This window comes from Myotis lucifugus, unplaced genomic scaffold (genome assembly GCF_000147115.1).
Source record: "Myotis lucifugus unplaced genomic scaffold, Myoluc2.0 scaffold_53, whole genome shotgun sequence".
NCBI lineage: Eukaryota > Metazoa > Chordata > Mammalia > Chiroptera > Vespertilionidae > Myotis > Myotis lucifugus.
Window position 1 is genome coordinate 665,593 of NW_005871101.1, and position 19,538 is coordinate 685,130.

A 19,538-nucleotide genomic window follows, 5' to 3' on the forward strand; every position below is an offset into this window, starting at 1 on the left:
TATTTATTATAGACTAGAGGCCCGGTGCATGAAATTCGTGCATGGGGGAGGGAGTGTGTCCCTTAGCCCAGCCTGCACCCTCTCCAATCTGGGACCCTTTGAGGGATGTCTGACTGCCTGTTTAGGCCCGACCGATCCCAAATGGGCAGTCGGATAGCCCTCTCATAATCCAAGACTGCTGGCTCCCAACTGCTCACCTGCCTGCCTGCCTGATTGCCCCTAACTGCTTCTGCCTGCCAGCCTGATCACCCCCTAACCACTCCCCTACCGGCCTGGTCACCCCCAACTGCCCTCCCCTGCTGGCCCAGTCACCCCTAACTACCCTCCCTTGCCAGCCTGGTCGCTCCCAACTGCCCTCCCCTGCAGGCCTGGTACCCCCCAACTGCCCTCCCCTGCAGGCCCGGTCACCACCAACTGCCTTCCCCTGCAGGCCTGGTCGCCCCCAACTGCCCTCCCCCTGCTGGCCTGACCGCCCACAACTGCCGGCCATCTTGTGGTGGCCATCTTTGACCACATGGGGGTGGCCATCTTGTGTGTTGGAGTGATGGTCAATTTGCATATTACCCCTTTATTAGATAGGATTCCAACTTGAGAACAGTTGTTAGTTAAAAGCATCTGTATGCACACATTCCAAAATGACAGGACTGCATCCTTAACTCTCTCCTTGTCTCCTGATCATCCCAGGCCATGTGATATGTAAATGATATTATTTGGATCAAAAATGCCATTTACTTTCATAAAGTTAATAAATTGTCACTGTTAGGTTTAAAAACATTTCTATGTAAGTTAGTAACTTCTAAATTTGGTCTGGTCTTTGGATTTAGCTATGTGGGTGGCCTGCTGATTCAATCAGGAAGTATGTTAAGGAAATATTACCATAAAAATATTGGCTTCACTTCTAAAGTACAATCATGACAAATAATAACACAAAGGAAAATTAAAAAGGAAAAGGTCAAAGAGATCATTATTCAAAGGGAAAAAGGATACTCAATCTAGGGGTTTCACAGTCATCTGTTTCTATAATTCCTTAAGTGCTAAGAACCTCCACTCTGTTTCTCTCTCAAGGAATCGCTTCTTCCAGGGACAGTTGTTCCTCTAGATCAGTTTCCTCACTTCTGCAGCCAATGAGGCAATTGTTTCTATAAGCTAAACATTAGCAGATGGAAACAATGCAGAAACCACAATTTCAGGTTACAATGATTTACATCTTGAAAATAAAGAGCCCAGCAGTATGTGGAAGATTTCATCTAGCACCACCATTGGAATGGATTAAACCATGCTAGGTTGGAGGTGGCTAGTACTAATAGAGGTTAATTGCTATATCACTTTGGATAATAGCAAGCTTATTTCTCTGGAATAGTGGTGGCTATGAGTGCAGTCCCCAAGGCTTGTTAGAGTCTCAGGACAAATACCTAGTGTATTTGTACACTGTTTTACTCAATTACTAAATATTTGGGTCTTTACAGTATCTGGGTTTCTGAAAAGTAAATGACTTGCTTAATTCAGGATGCCCAAAATTCTAGGAAGATGACTGAAATCCACAAGTCCTCAATAGTGTTTCTACACATTAAACAAATCATCTGCAAAATCTCAAAGAAAAATATATACCTTTTATTTAGAGGTGTTGCCAAATGTGGCTGAAAAAAAATTAAGAACAAAAATCCTTCATGCAACTGTGTGCTGAACTTTCTGCAGCTCTGCTTCTTCCCCTGCAAGGGGGTCAGACACCCTCCTTCGTATTCCAGAGTGTAGCAGGGAGCTTCACTTTTGCCTAATGATATGCTCTAAAGTGTAGAGAAATGCCCCGTACTCCATTCCAAGTACTCTATAGATACTACATAATTCACTTCTCAATCCTAAGTGGTATTTATTATCCTACCTTTCCAAGACGCATAAACCTAGGCTCAGGGAGGCTAACTTACCCAAGGTCGCAGAGATAGTTAATGGCCACGCTGGACCCCAACCCGGAGAACCAGATTGCAAGGCACCGGCCTGTCCCCTCCAGGCTGCGGCCTCTTGCTTTGGCACTGGGCTGTCCCCACATTCCAGCATGCTGGCTGAGCCTCCTCTGATGCTGGCCAGTCTTCAGGCATTTTTCTCACCTGCCAGAACCCAGCTGCAGCCACTGCAGTCTGCCATACATTTACTTAGCAAATATTTGTTAAGGGTTTACGATGTGCCAAGAACAGTGCTAGGTGTGAGGGACACAAAGATAAATAAGATACAATCATGAATAAAAACTTCGGACAGAAAGTGAAGAGAGGGAAGAAGAGAAAAGAAGGGAGGAAAATTGTGTAAACAACTAACTGGGCTGGGAAGGAGGAATGGACTGGCTCCAGGCCCAGAAGGTTTATATGGGTGCCAGGGAATGGTGTGGTAGGCAGAATGATCCCCTCCCCCAGCCAAAGATGCACACATCATAATCCCTGGAACCTGTGAATATATTACCCTGCAAAGTAAATGGGAGTTTGCATAAAATTAAGTATCCGTGAAGCAGAGACCAACCTGGATTATCTTGTTGGGCCCAACTTTGTAAGTGAAATAGGGAGACAGGAGAATGAAAGGGGCCATGAGCCAAAGAATGCAGGCAACTTCTAGGAGAAGCTGGAAAAGGCAAGGAGTCAGTTTGACCTGGAGCCTCTGGTAAGAAATGATTTTAGCCTAGTAAGACCCTCTGACCTCTTAGATGACAATCCTGCCATATTTGCCTAACATCATAACTATATACAAAGAAGCCTGTCTGCCTACTTTGGTCTAAAAACTATCTATATATATAAAAGCCCAGTGACTGAACGGTGGAACGATCAGAATGACTGGTCGACCAATCGCTATGATGCACACTGACCACCAGGGGGCAAACGCTCAACGCAGGAGCTGCCCCCTGGTGGTCAGTGCTCCCACTGTGGGAGCTGACCGGGATAAGCAGCTGCTCCCGCTGTGGGAGCAGCGGCTAGCAGGTCTGGGGTGAGGCCGAGTCTCTGCACCTATCAAATACCTGAGGCAATCCAGACTCTGATGCAGAGTCTGACCCCACCAGCTGATGCAGGACCTCTAAGGTGTGTTCTAGAAAGAGCATGGGGAGCTGGCATAGGCAGATGGCAAGAGACGATGTGACTGTGGACTCCGCCGGGGAGGCTATCCTGCTGGCTGAGGACCCTGGAGCAGGGCTGCCCTGAACATCCCGATAGTGTCACCGACCTGGGATCACACATCAAGGACATTCACCGAGTGGCTTTGGAGTGCAAATCTCTCCACCAGGTTCCTCCAGGACACAGAACACGCCTTTACCCAAGACATTACCTCGAAATATCAGCTCAGACTAATTTCCTCATTCAGCAGCCACTCAGAGGGCGGGTCCACAGCCGCTCGGCTGACCAGGATGAGCGGTTGCTCCCACAGCGGGTGATCCCCACAGGCCACACACCCCCACCAGTGCACGAATCCATGCACCAGGCCTCTAGTATAGAATAAGTGCTTAATAAATGTTGAATCAAGGAAAATACCAATGCATTTCACTATTGCTTTTACCTTGTTAGACACATGGTCCTCAGAAACATGGACTCTGTCCCTTCTGCAGTAAAGAAAGAACTAAGAAAAACACTCTGTGTGTGTGTGTGCACGCACACACACACACATGACAGAGACAAAGCTATGAGTTTTGTGACTATGTCTGGGACAGTTAACTAACCTATTGCTCTGCCTTCTCTCTGATTATGACTTCTGTTTTCCTCATGGAGTTTTCTTCTTTCTGCCGTACTATAAATGTAAGGTTTTCCTATAATTCTGCCCTCAAGCCGTTTCAAATCTCTCTGTACTCCTGCCCCCACCCACCCCCAAAGCTCTCGTCCACTCCTATGTCTTGATCATTCCCCATCAGTATCTGGCTCCCCTCTCCCCACAGCATGGACCTACCAGATACCTGCAACTGCCCACTGTGTTTATCCTCCTGGATGCCTTGCTATCAAATCAAACTCCACGTGTCTGAGAATGGCAACGGAGACACAAAGAGGACACAGATTGCTGGGAAACACACAGACACATAAATGGTGTACGATGTATTAAATGCACACCAGGTACAGTGAAGCTGGGGCAGAACTCATGGCACTGAGTCCTGTGCAGAGTGTCCCACTGCTGGGTGGGAGAGCAATCAAGGAGTCACATTAGAGGAAATGATGCCTAAAAGGAGGTGTCTAAGTCAGAAAGCTCAGTTATCATAAAACCAGATTTCTAATAGGATATACTACCTTATTGACTTCTCTTTAGAACGGCTCTAGTATCCACCTCTCCTTGCCATGGCTGATGCCTCACCCTAATTCTGACTCCCACAACTTCTCACCACCACTAGGTGACAGATTCCTGACGCTGCTCTCTGGGTCCATCGTCCTCTCCCTCCAAAGTTAACTGTTTGATCATCCTGAGGACAGCCCTGATTACATACTTCTTTGCTCAAAAACTCTAAATGGCTACCTGCTCCTTGCCAGATTCAGTAGAGACTCCCAACCCAACATCAACACCCCTTTCCTCTACAAGCACCCCATTGTGCCCCTCGTCCAACACACCTCATGCTTTTAGTTTTAGTTAAACTCATCTACGTAGCTCGAGGCATGTTTGGAGTCTTCTGTTAAAAAGCCTTAGTATTTCAAACACATGAAGAATCAAGGTTTTCCCATTCAGCTAGAAAACACACCCAAGAACTTGGCTCTCTAATCTCAGATGAAAGGCTGAATCAACATTTTGAGTTTTTCACTTCCATTTCAAAGCAGTTGGCAAAATCAAGCTTAAAACTTCATAATATCACCACTTCCACCAATTTTTTTTCTTGGCATTACACTCAATATTTTGGACTTATTTTTCTCAGCTAATATTTAAGTATCTTTTTGAAATTTACCTGGAAAAATACTTAGATTACTGAGGTTTTCAAAAATTATTACTTCATTTACACAGGTAAAAGGAAATTACTAAAAGAAAACAGTTCTGTAGACCTTAGGGTTGGGGGGGAGGTAGGGTGGAGATGTATCCTTGGAAGTTCTGAAGAATACCTAAATGCATTCAGAGCACCTAAATACAGGGGACATTTCAGTGGATTACGACTACACAGAAGACCTCTGTTCTATATTTTCATGCTCCATTAATAGCAACACTATTTCATAGTTTATGAATAATCTGCAATGGAAAGGGGCCCTTTTGCTTACCTACTATGTGGTAAAAGAAAAGCACACTTGAAATACTTAAGAAAGTGTCATTTATGCTGAGAAGTCCAGAAGACATACCTGTGGTTTCTCTATTCCTGAAAGAATGTCTTGCACCCTCTTTACTTCCAACTCATACTCTGCATGGAAAAAGAGGGGGAAAGAAAAACAGTTAATACCATTAAAAGGCAATAAGGTGGTCAAGTTCCTTCCCCAAGGCCTTTACCAAGGGTTATCATTCAGTCAGTTGCCTACTACCATGAACTTTTCGCTCCATAAACATGATAATGAAAATCAGGAATAGGGATTCTTTAGGGTAGGAAGTTCACTGTGGTTGTGCTAACTAGCTACTATATTGCCTTACACATTCATGAAGTTGACTAGGTTAATACTGAGTTCCACCTAAGAATTCAACAGGCAACAGGGAATAGAAGGGCCCAAGGAGGAAGATACCAGCATAGCTGGAAGCTGAGGGCAAGGAAGAGATGAGTTTGAAGATATGGGTGCCAGTTCATGCAAGGCTGTGAGTTCAGGCTTTTGAGTTCAATTTTAATTCTAAGTTTGATGGGCAGCCACTGGAGTGGTTAGGTAGAAGGGCTGCCATGATCTTATTTTGAGTATGAAAAGCTCTGCTTGGCTTCTGTATGGGTAATGGACATATGAAGGGAAGGTGTAAGCAAAAAGACCAAACAGAACATTGTCATACTGGTTCAGGTGAAGGATAGAGCTGGCCTGGTCTAGGGATGGTAGTAAAAATGGTGAGAACAGGACTGTTTTTAGAGGTATAGGTACTGAAGGGTTGGGTGTGACAGGCAAGGGTGACAGAATGAGAAGAATCAGGGATCAAAAATAATCCCTAGTTTTTGGATTAATCAACTAGAGGGAAGATGGTATCTTTTATAAGATGAGCAAATGAGCAAGTTTGGGGGAGGGGAAAGAATTGTTTTAGAAATGAAATATGGAAAGTGCTAGGAGTAGAAAGTAGGTAGATTGTATTAAAAAATGGTAAATGATAGAATTTAAACTTAAGAATCTGTTTTGCTACAGGAACCTTCTGACTTCCAAAATCTGCCTGATGGAATCTAATTTTGAGTTTATAGATTTACTTAACTGTTAAACCTAATTTATAAGCTAAATGCTAGAGCTATATAATTACTAAGACATATGTCCTTAACTTCAAGATATTTCAAGTCTAGTGAGGTTGGGGGGTTGGGCAGGAGAATAAAAGCAACTAGTAGGCAATTACAATGCGATAGGTGCTATGGCAATGACAATCCAAAAGAGATTCTATAAGCTGCCCAGGGACCAACATGTAGCTGAGCTCTGTGGGCAAGGAGGCATTTGGAGGTGATGGGGGAAGCTGAACTAGGTAGGGAGTGAGAGGTCAGTAAGCCCAGCTCTTCAGAGGGCTATTCATCCTCATTGTTCATGTCTAATCTCAATGCCACCTTCTCAAAGAATCCTACCTCAACTCCCACTGCTTGTCCCAGCCTCACTGCAGTCATTCTCACATCCTGTTTATGCCTTCCTATCAGTTATCAAAACCAAGCCTATATAAAGGAAATAAGAACTTCTAGTTGATACCATCCTAAACTGCAAAAAGATCAGTTCTTCATTTTTCCCCATGACATTCTGTTTAGAACATGATTACCTTTATTTTGGTGAGAAAAAGAAATGAGCTAGTAGCAATATGATATTTTTAAAAATTACAACTAAAAGAAAATTCACATTCAAAAGATCAAATGTCACAAGCTCATTTATAATCCCGTATTTATGTTAAGATATAGATAATAATGGATCATACCCAAAAGTCAAAGGCGTATATACCATCACATTTTCTGGAAGCTCCTACCAAGGAAACCATAAATATTATGTATCTTAGAAGTTAATTGTCAGGGGGAAAATAGCAGAGTTGTAATAAAGAACTGCTTCAGTTGTTAAAAACAAAACTTTCTCAATCACCGGTTATTCTAGAACTTGAAAGACCCATGGCTTCAAACTCACACATAGCTAGATACACCCAAACAGCTAGCTGAAGGAGATCACTGTCTGCTTCTGTGCAACTGACACAGTGAAAGTGTCCTAGAAGAACAGAAGCCAGACACTAGCCTTGAGTAACAAAGATTTAGCCTAGAACAGACATGGTCACCTATTCAAGAAAGAAGGGAAGAATTAAAGAGCTCTGCAAAGGAAGAATCCTCAGGACAATGCACTAGATGTAGGGCATGAAAGGAAGAAGAAAAGGAGAGAAAGAAAAATCAGAGATCTCTCCCCAGAGCCAGCTTTCAAACAAAGATATTAGAAGAAATAGTTAGGCTTTGGACAGAAAAAAAGAGAAAATGGGACAGAGGTTGGATTAGAAGAGGAAAAAAATCTGTACACTGAAAAGAATGGGTTTCAGATAAGAGCCAGGAATACAAGCAAAAGGTCCTGAGATAAAAACAACCCTCAGAGTGAGGTCATGACCTTTCTTGTCTGTCTTACTGTAATAATGAAAGCTGACACTGCTGAGCACCTAGCTACGTGCTCGTCCATGCACCATCATCCTGCTCAGTTTTACAACATCCTTTTTGCAAGATGGGCGTTCTCTGCCCCATGTGACAGCAGCAGGCAGGACTGAAGTCTACTTTGCACACCTCCAGCACTGAACACAATAGCTGCAGGTATCTTTGTTGACTGGGGAATGAGGATGAGCAACAAATGAGGAAACTGAGGCTCAAGAAGCGGATGTGTTTTCCCCAGAACCACAAGCCTAGTACAAGGTCCCAAAGCAAATGGAACCTATGACTGAATCATGACAAAGTAGGAGAGTCCTGGGAGTCACGAGGCAGAGAACATGGGTTAAGACCAGTAGAGTGTTTGATGGAGGTGAATGGGAGAAACAGAGGTAGCAGCAAAGACCCTCTAAATCCCAAGAGACAGTTGTGTTGTTGGCTGTTTTTAAACTCTGAAAAAGCTGTTAAATTAATAAAGCAAAGGCCTTTGGATCTGGGGAGAAGTTATGTGAAAAAAGGAAGAATAAGAAAATTGGGCCATGAATGGAGAGAAAGGATTCTGAGAAGATCAAAAGTAAAAAGAGCAGGGTGGGGGCGGAAAGGTAATGACAGGACAATCACTACCCTATTATCTCAGCAGAAATGCCACATCAAAGCCAGACTGGATTGGTTCCTTAAGGTTCTAATTGGTGAATGTGGAGAGAGAAGAGAAAAATGCATTCCCACCACACTTATTTAATGCTTTTCCATTTGTGCTGCCACAGACTAAGAGAAAAAAAGTAAATAAACGCCAGGCACACTATTTGCACAGACAAGAGTGAAAATAAAACCTATTTAACTGAGCTAAAGCGACAGTTACCACATAGAAAATAAACTCTTGTATGAAAGCTAACACTCTGGTATGAAAATGCCAAAATTCACAACTCTGCTACTTAAATAACTGAGTTAACTCAGACCTCAGCCTAGCTTTCCCCACACAAAATTTAGCTGTGCCTTGGAGTCGTCTTTGAATTATCATCACCCTTTTCATAAAACAATTCCCGAGTCCAACTGTACGGAGCATATTTCAGAGTATGTTTCTGCTTGCTCACATGCTTTCTTTTTCTGTCTCTGAGACACACACACACACACACACACACACACACACACTCCATACTGTGAGAGAGGAGAAAAATAATAGTTAATCCCCTCAGAAAAAAACCAAAGCAATAGTTCTGATCATTTGCCTTATGGATACCTTCTTATCAAGAACTGTTTGTTTCTGTTTTCCCTCCCCTTGAGAAACTTCTGTGTGGCAAATGAATAAAAAAGATCGTCCTAGAAGAGGCAGAAATGCAAGATTCAGGTGCAAGGTTGTGGGGCAAGGTTCTCTTTCTTCATTATCAGGCTTGTCTTCTTCCCTCTGGTTTGCTACAAATATATTAATCCCAGAGGCAAATCTTACAGGCCAACTTTGTATTTCTTTCTCCTGGCATTCAAGCTGCCACGAGGTTCAAACAGATTAAAAACCACTTTCCACCTACTTCCGTTCGGTTTGTGACCCCAGCAGAGGTGGACGGACACGACAACCCGCCTTTCACATCGCTCCCTTTTACTATTTGAAAGCCTGTTCCTCACAGTGAAGATGGTGCTAGTCAGTGAAAAAGGGATACAGGGCACTCTCTGAGCTCCGAGCAGAGAAGGCATTTTGTTTGGCAGATAGAAATACATGCGGGGATAGGTAATTTCCTGGAAAGGAGGTAAGATGGAAGTCTCCAGTTCAAACAAGCCCACTGGGTTGAGAACCACCCTATTAAGAAATACTAAAAAAAGGGGTAAGGGGGAATTCAGCTCAGTGACTTAAGTCTTTCTTCCCCTTAAAAACAAATCTCCTTCTAAGAAATAAAACATTTATTGCAAAGGGAAAGTTAAAATAAAAATACACAAGCAAGGAAAATACATTTAAAAGAAAGAAGGAAAGAAAGAAAAAAACAACCCACACACAGAGAGAGAATGTGTCATGTGAAATTTAAACTTTCCACAAATAATGTTTTTTTTATGTTTGCTCTAAAAAAGAACAGTAAGTTCAGACTGTTTGAATAACTGTAAGGCCTAAACTAATTAAAATATCCCTTTTTATATACACAATTTAGTTCTTTGGTTTGTTTCACATTTTTTCCTTCTTAGAAAAGAACTACAGCTAGACACTTAGCTGCTAGCTATAGAATGTATTTAGGGTTGGACCGGCCCCTTCATTCCAGTGGGATGACATCAGCATTACTTCCCTGTATAACATTCTGTCTAGTTCTCATCCACAAGGCTCATTACAGATATGCCCAGAATAACATAATAAACTTTCTCTGATTTGCCAAGGAGCTGATTTAGCTAATCTCTTTACCAAATTATGTGTAATAAACTAGGGGCGTGGAAAACATGCGACTTTTTGGTCATGCCCATTTTGGGGATAAGAGGTTTAAAATCAATAGCAAACACTCAATATAAAAACTAAGCAAACAGAAATAACCACTTTTAGAAGAAAAAAAAAGAATGACTCGATAATAAGCTGAATATCCAGTTAATACCTACAAATGCTGATGAGAATAAGTGGGGATGAAGGAAGACGGATTAAAAATGCTCATTGAATTGCTTTTCCAATCAGAAAACCAAATAACTATCTTCATTTTTTAGTATTACTTATGCTGGGGGAAAAAAAGAATCCATAAATACATATAAAAGTAGGAATGATTAGTGAAAAACCCACATTTAGTGATTATGATCCACATCTAATGGTGTTAAATACAAATATTAAAAATGTGTAAAATCACAAGGAATAAATTTGTAAAATATGAGGACAATGCAGTTATTCCCCAAGACACCTAGTCCAGAAATATCTTCAGATGTCAATCATCCTGGTGCTAAAAATGAAAAGACGAGCATCTCTAGCCATTTAGCTAGGTAAGTGGTTACTCTATTTGAAATTCTGAAAGATAGGCAAGAGAATACCAGACTCTAAACACTAAAAAGAATGCAGCAGGCAGGTGAACATATGTGGTGGGAAGTTGCCTTCCAGTTTAGAAAAATATTTTCAAGAGTAACTTGGGTTGCAAACAGGTTCTGGAACCTTCAAGAAAGGAGAGATGGATTCCTTTTGCAGGTGGAGTGCACGGCTGGACAGGAGGGTGGCCAGAGAATGTAAATGGGACAAGGGGGGCTGATTTCCTCTGAGTATTTGTTGTTATTTCTGGAACTCAGTAGAAAGAATTCTTTTCTTCTCCGGCCCAAGATTTGGTAACATTCACATTAATCAACCTGTAGGCACAATGGGTCCCTTCAGGCAAAAACTGGGTAACATTAAGGTATAAATATTTTAATACCTAAGTGCTAGACCTGTGTCCATAATGAGAAGGGGAAGCACCAGATCTGATCCCCTTGTTGATTCCCAGGTCAACCAAAAGTTTATCTCTTAGCTGCCTTCTGTGATATCAACTAAACTGGGTTCTACTTGAAATACTAGGAGATTCTATATTCATTTCTGTCAAATTCTCTAAGAAAAATTCTTGTGTTTACTTCACAAGGCAAAAATCATAGATATGCATGTAACTGGGCAAAAGGCAGCTAGGATTTTTAAGAACATCAAATTAAACTGGGATGAAAACCGCACAAAAAAACGAATAAAGTACCAGGTAGATATGTTTGCCTGGCAAGCTCAACTCCAGTACCCGTTCTTCCCTTTCCTTCTTTCTGCATGTTTGAACCATTTCACTGGCTAGCTGCGCCCTAACCTGTGCCAGATATAGCTCTTTTATTTTGGGGGAAGGCTCAACTCCATGATTATCCAGCAAAAGCTGGTACCCTCCCTGGGTGTGTAACAGGAAGGCAATAGCTTAAACACAGGATAGAATGACTTACAAAGGTAATTAAAGTTTATACACTACTTTCTGCACTGGCATCTATAAACATTTCAGCAAAATGTTTTTTCATTAAGGCTTGGCATGTCACAATGAAAACTTTTCAAGTAGCATATTCAATACTTTTATAAGACTGTGTCAACTGACAGAATTCAGGGAGCATAATTTTGTAACACATTAAATCTGAAAGAGAATTTTAATATTTATTAACACCTATACAGAAAGTTTTGTTGTTATTTGCTTGTTTTTTATCCTCACTGGAGGATATTTTCTTCCACTGATTTGTAGATAGAGTGGAAGGGAGGGAGGAGGGGGAGAGAGATCTAACACCGATAGGATACAACCTAATTCACATTACATATTCAAATTTCCTCACTTGTTCTACTGTTTCCTCTAATATTTTTAATGCCCCCTCTCCCCAAATCCAGGGTCCAATTAAGGAACATGTTGCATTACTGGTCCGGTTTCATTAGTCTACTTTAATCCAGAACAGAAATCCCTTGTATTTATTATCTTCCTAAGGCTGATATTTTTGAAGAGTCTAGACCAGTATTCTCATGGCCAATACCACCTTCTGGATTGTGTGACTATTTCCTCATAATTAAAGTCAGGCTAAAAATTTTTGGCAAAAATTCTTTATAGATGTACTTCCCATCCCATCACACGAGGAAGCACACAGTGCCAGTCTGAACCTTCTGGTGATGCTCAGCACTTTGATCTAATCACTTGGCTGCAGGTTGCAGAGCATATCCCTCTTCACCTGATGATTACAGTAGACACTGATGAGCTTTGCCTGAAGATACTGTATTGATAGTTGGTAAAGTTGCTAATTTTATCATTCCTTCTATGTTTATCAGTTCCCTCTCCCACTTTATCTATTAACTCAGAGATTCTTTTAAGTTCAATAAAATTTGTAATACTCCAGTGTCATTATTCTTTTGGATGCTAAAATTGTCCCAAATGTAGCAAGTGGGAAGTCCTTTAAGCTGTTTTCTGTGCCTCTTTGTCCAATTCCTTGAGACTTCTGCTTTGAACACCTGTTAAATATTTTGGTTTAAGGTTACTTGGCCAACAGTAAGAAAATGTGTAGTCCACAGGTGAGAGACTTTAGATGCATAAAGTAGAATTTAGACAAAACTACCCACACATTCTCTTATTTAAATGTGACTAGAAGGAAAAATAAATCTAAATATTTCTGATTTCTCTATCTTTTAGAAATTAAAGTTAAAACAAAGCAAACCAATAAATCAAGAACCATCTTAAATTACACTTTAATATATAGCAAACTTGAACTCTATAAACTTAAAAATGAACCATGGCAAACTTTAAGTAGAAAAACATAAAATACATTTGGCTCTTCTTGGGGATTGTGTAATTTCTGCTCTCAATTTAATCTGGCCATGTTTCATTTCTTATTCCTCCTAATCAACATTTCCCTTTAAAACACAGATAATCAAAAGAGACAGCACCATCTGCTCCAATCCAAAAAAGAAAATGGACTGTGTGCTAAATGCATCAAAATGAGAAATAAACGAAAATGAAAAGATAGTTTGGGCCACCAAGCAGGAAATGCTTGTATGGAGGATGCTATTGATAAGAGACTTTTCTCCAGAATTAGGACCCCTGGCTGAGGACCAGATAGCCCACAAATCCAAGGTCAACATGAAAGAAGTCATGACTTGTTTCCAAGGAAATTACACCAAAGGCATATGTATTGATCTTGCTGTCTCATTCTAAGTCTTTGATAAAGTTAAATTGTTTGGAATTTAAATTATTTTGTTTTCTGTATAAAATAAAGGACTTTTCTGAGCCACACAGCTGGCATCTCCATTGTCTAAATGGGCTGCCTTTCTTGTTCAAAACATGATAGTCACAGGCCTGAATAATGTCTTTTGCACATATATTTTAAAAATGCAGTTAAGTGGTCTAAGAACTAAAATATTACATTTATACCCCAAACCAGCTCTATAAATGGCACACCTTATCAGCTATACCAGCCATTTCAAAGTCTGCAAACGACCAATCATTCTCACCTGGTCTCCATCTCCTAACAGCTGAGGTTTACAACCTCCGGAACACAGCTCATCAGGCCCACAGGGGACCCATAAGTAGAATCAGCTATTTGAGTCATGGACCAAACTGGACAATAAATAAAAATGCCCAAGAGAAAAATATAAAAGATAGCAAAGCAAAAAAACAGAAGAGATGCCCCCCACTCCCAGTGTTGGAGGGGGGTGGCATAAAAAAGGAATGTGTGATAGAGACAAAAAGATTCAAAATATGGCTCTCACAATTACATTAAAATTGGCAATTTCTCATCTAGGTAATTGACTTTAATTAGCTGAAGATTATAATAATAAAATTTCAATTATAAAACACAAAATGTAAGAGGTTAATTTGTGACAAACCTTAAGTGACCCAAGGGTGGAAGATGGAACAGAATATGCACATATCTATCCTTCCCCTCCTGGTCCGGCTGACTCCTCACCCTTCATGCCTCTGCTGAGAGCCTGCTTCTCCCTAACACACCAACCTCCTCTCCATATTTAAGTATATATCCCATGGCATGTTCCAGTTCAGAGGGCAAAGGTAAACTTTGAGAGCACAGGAATCATGTCTGTGCTGGGTGCCATTGATTCCCCAGGACCTAGTTCAACGCCTGGCTCAGAAACTTCTGTTGAGTGTCTGACTGAATAAATGCTCAGAGAAACACTACCCACAGATGCACATACTATGCTTTTGGTCTCTAAGTATTTAGAAACCAGAAATAGACATCATACGAGAGAGTTGTAAAAGAAGACATTTTCATAGATCACAATATTATATTAAAAAATACATTATGACAAAACGGTGTCCAAAATCTGTAGGTCTATATTTTTGCATAGGAAACTTGTATGCATCTAGTAAGTAAATTCAGAAGAACCCTAAATTTGGTATGAATCGGGAGTATTTCTACAGCCAAAGCTAACAGTCTGCCTGGCTAAAACCCTCAATAAAGCCATCACCATTGCTGTGATGATAAAACTGCAAGTAAGCACATTACTAATTAAGAAACTGAAAATTCTTGGATCTCTCTCTGGACAGTATGCTGGAGAAGAATGGAGCATTTTATCTGTTAGTTATCTCTAATTTTATTTTATCTGCAACACACTAATTTTATTTCAGAAAATTAAATCAGAATGCACAAAGTTGTTTTTAAAAGCTAAAATGCATTAGTTCTGTTTAGCCAAGTTAGTTGTTTTCCAGCTTTCCTGTTCTACAATAGTTTTTTTGTGTGCACAAATCATGCGTTTCTAAAGAACCATTTGAGATGACTCTATTATGCCTATTTAGCAATTAGTTACTCAGCCAAATAGAAAAGTTTGACCGGCAAAAGTATTTGCAAATCTCCCTTTTTTGCAGTCTTAATGCATGCTTCCAACTGCCCTGACTACCCTTTCTCCTTTCTGCCTAGGAGTATGTGACCGTCTGGTTGCTTTTCTTCCCATAATTAACAGTCCTCCAATTGCAATCCCAGTGAATGAAAAGCTCAGCATTTTCCATTGAGGGATCTCATTCTTTGCATTGCTCTCTATCTCAGGCCCACAAAGTCCTACTTGGCTCTATGGCAGACTCAGTCTATGGCTTACCACCTGTAGCAAGCATCTAGCAGTTGACACTTTTGAGTAAAACACTGCCATTTGCTCAAACTTTAACTTCCAAGCAAGTCCACTGATCCTTGAGCAAAAGATTAATTTAGATTTCTTTAATCCTGCTGGTTAATAGCAATTTAACTTACCCATTCCTACTAAAACTCCATCTCATTCCTGTAGAGTAAAAGATACTATCTTTTCACTTGCAAATTCACCATAAGGAATGAAAAACACAGGTGAATCTTAAGTTTCAGGCTTTAAAAAAGAAGTGTAATTTTTTTTCCCTATCAATGTGTCCATTGGAATAAAATTTTATTAAATTGTTTGAATACCCAGAGTTATTCAAAGATTCATAAACTATGATATAAGAAAATCATTTATAATTAGATAGGCCTCTGTAAGGCATTGTTATCGGCTAGTTTTCCTCTAAAAATTCATGTACTGAAGTGCTAACCCCCAGTAACTCAGCATGTGACTGTCTTTGAGATAGTGTCTTTTCAGAGGTAATTAAGTTAAAATGAGGTCATTAGGGTGGGACCTAACCCAATATGACTAATGTATTTTGTAAAAGGAGGAAATTTGGACAAACACATACAGAAGAAAGATGATGTGAAGACACAGAGACAAGGTGGCCATCTACAAGCCAAGGAGAGGAACCTGGAACAGATCCTTCCCTCACAGCACACGGAAGAAACCAAATGTGCAGACACTTTGATCTGAGACTTCTAGTCCCCAGACCTGGGAGACAATAAATACCTGTTTAAGCTATCTAGTTTGTGGTACTTTGTTATGGCAGCCCTAGTAATCTAATATATGTATCATTCATATGCAAACATATATTTGGTTTATTTTCCCCATTTACTACATATGGTTCCTACAAATTAGAGATTTTAAGAATTTGGTCAAGATCACATACGCAAATCTAAAAGAACCCAGTATCAACTCTAGGTCTTCTGATTCTCAGTCTAACTCTATTTCTTTAGAGGACTTTGAAAACCTCCTCTCATGCTACTATTCCCTATATCCAAGAGGAACAAGAGAAGGCTGGGGAGAACAATTTTACTTATGCAAGATAAACACATCTACCAGCTTGAAGGCATAACTAGACCACTTGGTTCAGTACAAAATAATTACACTGGAAGTTAAAATGTGTTTATACTACTGCTTCCATAAGAGGTCATATCCAATTACAGAAGGCCGATTTAGAAGGCCAAAAAGAAGCTACTGAAAATCATTTGAAAAGCTGATCCAAAAAAAGACTATGATAATTCTACAGACTATTTTGTGCCAATGCATCAGTAACAGAGTACCCCCTCCCCTGTATAGAAATATATCATTCAGGATGTTTTGAGGCTAGAACACTATTATGCAGTAATTGCTTCCAAAACACATGTTACAATATTTTTGCAGCTGACTGTGGCTTTAGAGAAGAAGCACATACTGGTTCCAAAAGAACAGAGACTACGTTGCACCATAAACTACAGCTGTTTGCTGTGTGCCACCACCTGAAATATCTGTGTGTTGTTTTCTTCCCCATCAGCTAGTAGAGTGTATCCAGACTACTCAACTTATTTACAGCTCCCCCTGTTCTTCCCTATCTTCAGACACTCAGCATTAGCTAGAAAGTAGAGCAGCCATTTTCTGAAGTCTTTCAGTAAGGATAAAGAAGGCTAAGCTGTTTAGTGGACACCAATTCTGCCCTTAGATAAAGTAATGACCACTGGAGTCTAGAATAATATCTTTGTATTAGTAGAATGAAGTTCCTAATTTGACCTTCTGTTACAGCCAGTGAGCAAAAGTCTCACAAACATTTTGTTTTGTGGAAGAAACATCAATCTACCAAAGAGTGTGGCCCAGGCCTGTGCTTCTGAGGAGGCCAACAGTTTCTCTGTGCACGGGAAAGGCCCCCTAATTTTATAATAAGCCAGAACAAACAAAGAAGAGAACACTGGAGGTGGGGGGTTGAGGGGTCTGTGATTAGACAGCAGAGCAGATGAAGGCAGCTGGTCCAGGTGACTTGTCTGACTGCATGTGTGACAGACTTTCTGAAGGAGTGGACACAAAGAAAAGGAGCTGAGGAAACAATTCAAGAGTTTCTCTAAACAGCAGACAGTTTAACTGTTGAACTGTAACTACTGTGAACTAGTCTTCACCATAATTACACTACATTGTTAGCACCGTCGTGAACTAGTCTTCATTTCTACATTTTGAATTAAATGTAAAAGTCTTATTCTTGCTTCCCTGTCTACTAAGCTTCTCTTAAGTACATTACTAAATAGTAGTTACTAAAATGCAAACGAGTAAGAAACTGCATGACCAGAATTATAAATGATGCCATCTGAGTGACCACTCATCAGGTACAACAATTAAAGTATCACATTTGAGCAGGGTTATATTCCAGCAGGATGAAGTGAAATGAGCTAGAGAAAAAGCAAATAGGCTTTGTGCAGATTTGGGTTCATAGCCACCTAAGATTGTGAAATTATAAGCATTCCATCTGCTCACCAGCTGTGGTCCCTAATCCTCTTTAATAACTTCAGCCTGCACGACTCCATGAGAATCCAGGCGTCTTCCACATTTCACTTTACATTAGCTGCCAGGATTGATTTTTAGACACCAGTCTCCAGTGAAAGCAGCATAAAGTTGATTTCGCTGGCAGGTGTTAATTTTCAGAAGAGTGAAAGGAAGTGGGAAGAGAGACTAAGAATGGGAAGAAAGAAAGTAAGGAGGTTCCAAGATCACCCATTGAGTGTTTAGGGTTCTACACTCCCCAGCAAAGTCCAAATGCTCCAAAAAAGAGTATGTGCCTGAAATGTAAAATAAAATATTCCCTAAAACTTGTAAGAGGCAACATCTAAAAAAAAATTATGTTCAGTTGTGCTTAGAATGAAGTTGTGAATTCTGTAGCAGCCAGTCCTTTTCCCCACTGCGATCCATAGACTCTGCCTTTTGGTCACCAACCAGAGACAAAGACCTGGCGCTCTGAGCTATTCCCCACTGTCACAAAGCTCAGCTACCTTTTCCTTAAGGTACTTAAAGCAGTTTCTAGCTAGCCACACCCCACCCTCATACAGTCATTGTAGAGCAGAAGAGAAGGAATGATTCCTTTATGACGTTGGAGCTTGGCGACAACCTGGTTTCCAGGCAAACGCAGGCTTGTAATATCTCCTGTATCATGTGTTTACAATACCTTTAGTTCAGACTGATGAAACCTTTTGAGAAAAAGCTGGAATTAAAGGTCTCTGCTTAAACCCATTGGTGATCTGAACCCCAGGGTCAATATCCTAAGGGCTAGGATTGGCTTCCTACTCAGATGTCTTCTACAGAGCAGGCTTGCCTCCTGGGCTACATGTCACAGAGGCTCCCTTTCCCAGAAGGCTATTATCAGAGAGCTCTCTGAACTAAGATGGTAGAGTCACCCTTGTTTCAAAATGTCAGGGTACTACTATCTAGGAGAGAATGCTTTCACATGTGGATGGCATCAGTAATCTCAAAGTAGAACCTGTTGTTCGGTCTCTCATTTTATTAATATTTGGAAAGTGATGGATCCCCACTTTTTTTCTGGTGCAGGCTTGAAGTTTCCTTTAGAACTCCCTCCTAAGAACACAGTGACCAGTGGTGGCCCTGTCTGAAAGAGCCACGTGGGAGCAAGGGAGCAAGCAGTCCCAGTGCTAGCACAAAGTGGCCAGATGATCAAGTTCCATGACATTTCCCTACAATCAATTTAACAGAAGAACATGCAAAACCATTCTGAAGGTGCTGAGTAATATAAATGTTATTATATCATATTTAGAAGATGCTTTAATAAAAGTGCTAAGAGAATCAGACCACTAAGAGCTGAAAACCATCCCAAACTATGGAAGAAATCAATAGTTTAAAACTAACGGTTGAATTAGTATCCATATTAAAGCATGCTTTAATATTCCAAAATGTTTTTATGGCCATGCAGTCCAGAGTATCCGAGTGAAGTGTTAATCCCTATGAATTACGTGAAACGCAGTGTAAACTGGATGGGGAAAACACGAAGCACAGATCCAGCGAAGGTAAGAGCTGATGGTAGCAGAAAGAATAATGGATTGCCAGTGACTGCAACCATCAGAAGAGGCTCATTCTCACTGAACAAAAGTGGGGGAGCAGTGATGACAGTTTATTACATTTATTTGGCAGAAAGGAAATATAAGACTTCATTTATAGGGAAAGGCCTTCCTCTGTGGGGATGAAATAGGCTTAGCATAAAATTCTTACCTGGCTGTGCAGTTCCTCAAAAAAGCATTTTGTGCTTCATGCTGTGCAATTCTGGCACATGAACCGCATAATAAACTATCTGGTAACTCG

The 19,538-nt window shown here is 40.6% G+C and overlaps 1 protein-coding gene across 6 annotated transcripts in view; it reads right to left on the minus strand.

Moving 5' to 3' along the window:
* The window catches only part of FNDC3B (fibronectin type III domain containing 3B), a 264,375-nt gene that overhangs the window by 97,291 nt on the left and 147,546 nt on the right, over window positions 1-19,538 (minus strand). For all 6 annotated transcript variants that reach the window (XM_023753884.1, XM_023753878.1, XM_023753881.1 and 3 more), the window contains one exon: window positions 5,271-5,329. In XM_023753884.1, coding sequence (XP_023609652.1) covers window positions 5,271-5,329 — 59 coding nt within the window. The remainder of the gene's footprint in view (window positions 1-5,270; window positions 5,330-19,538) is intronic.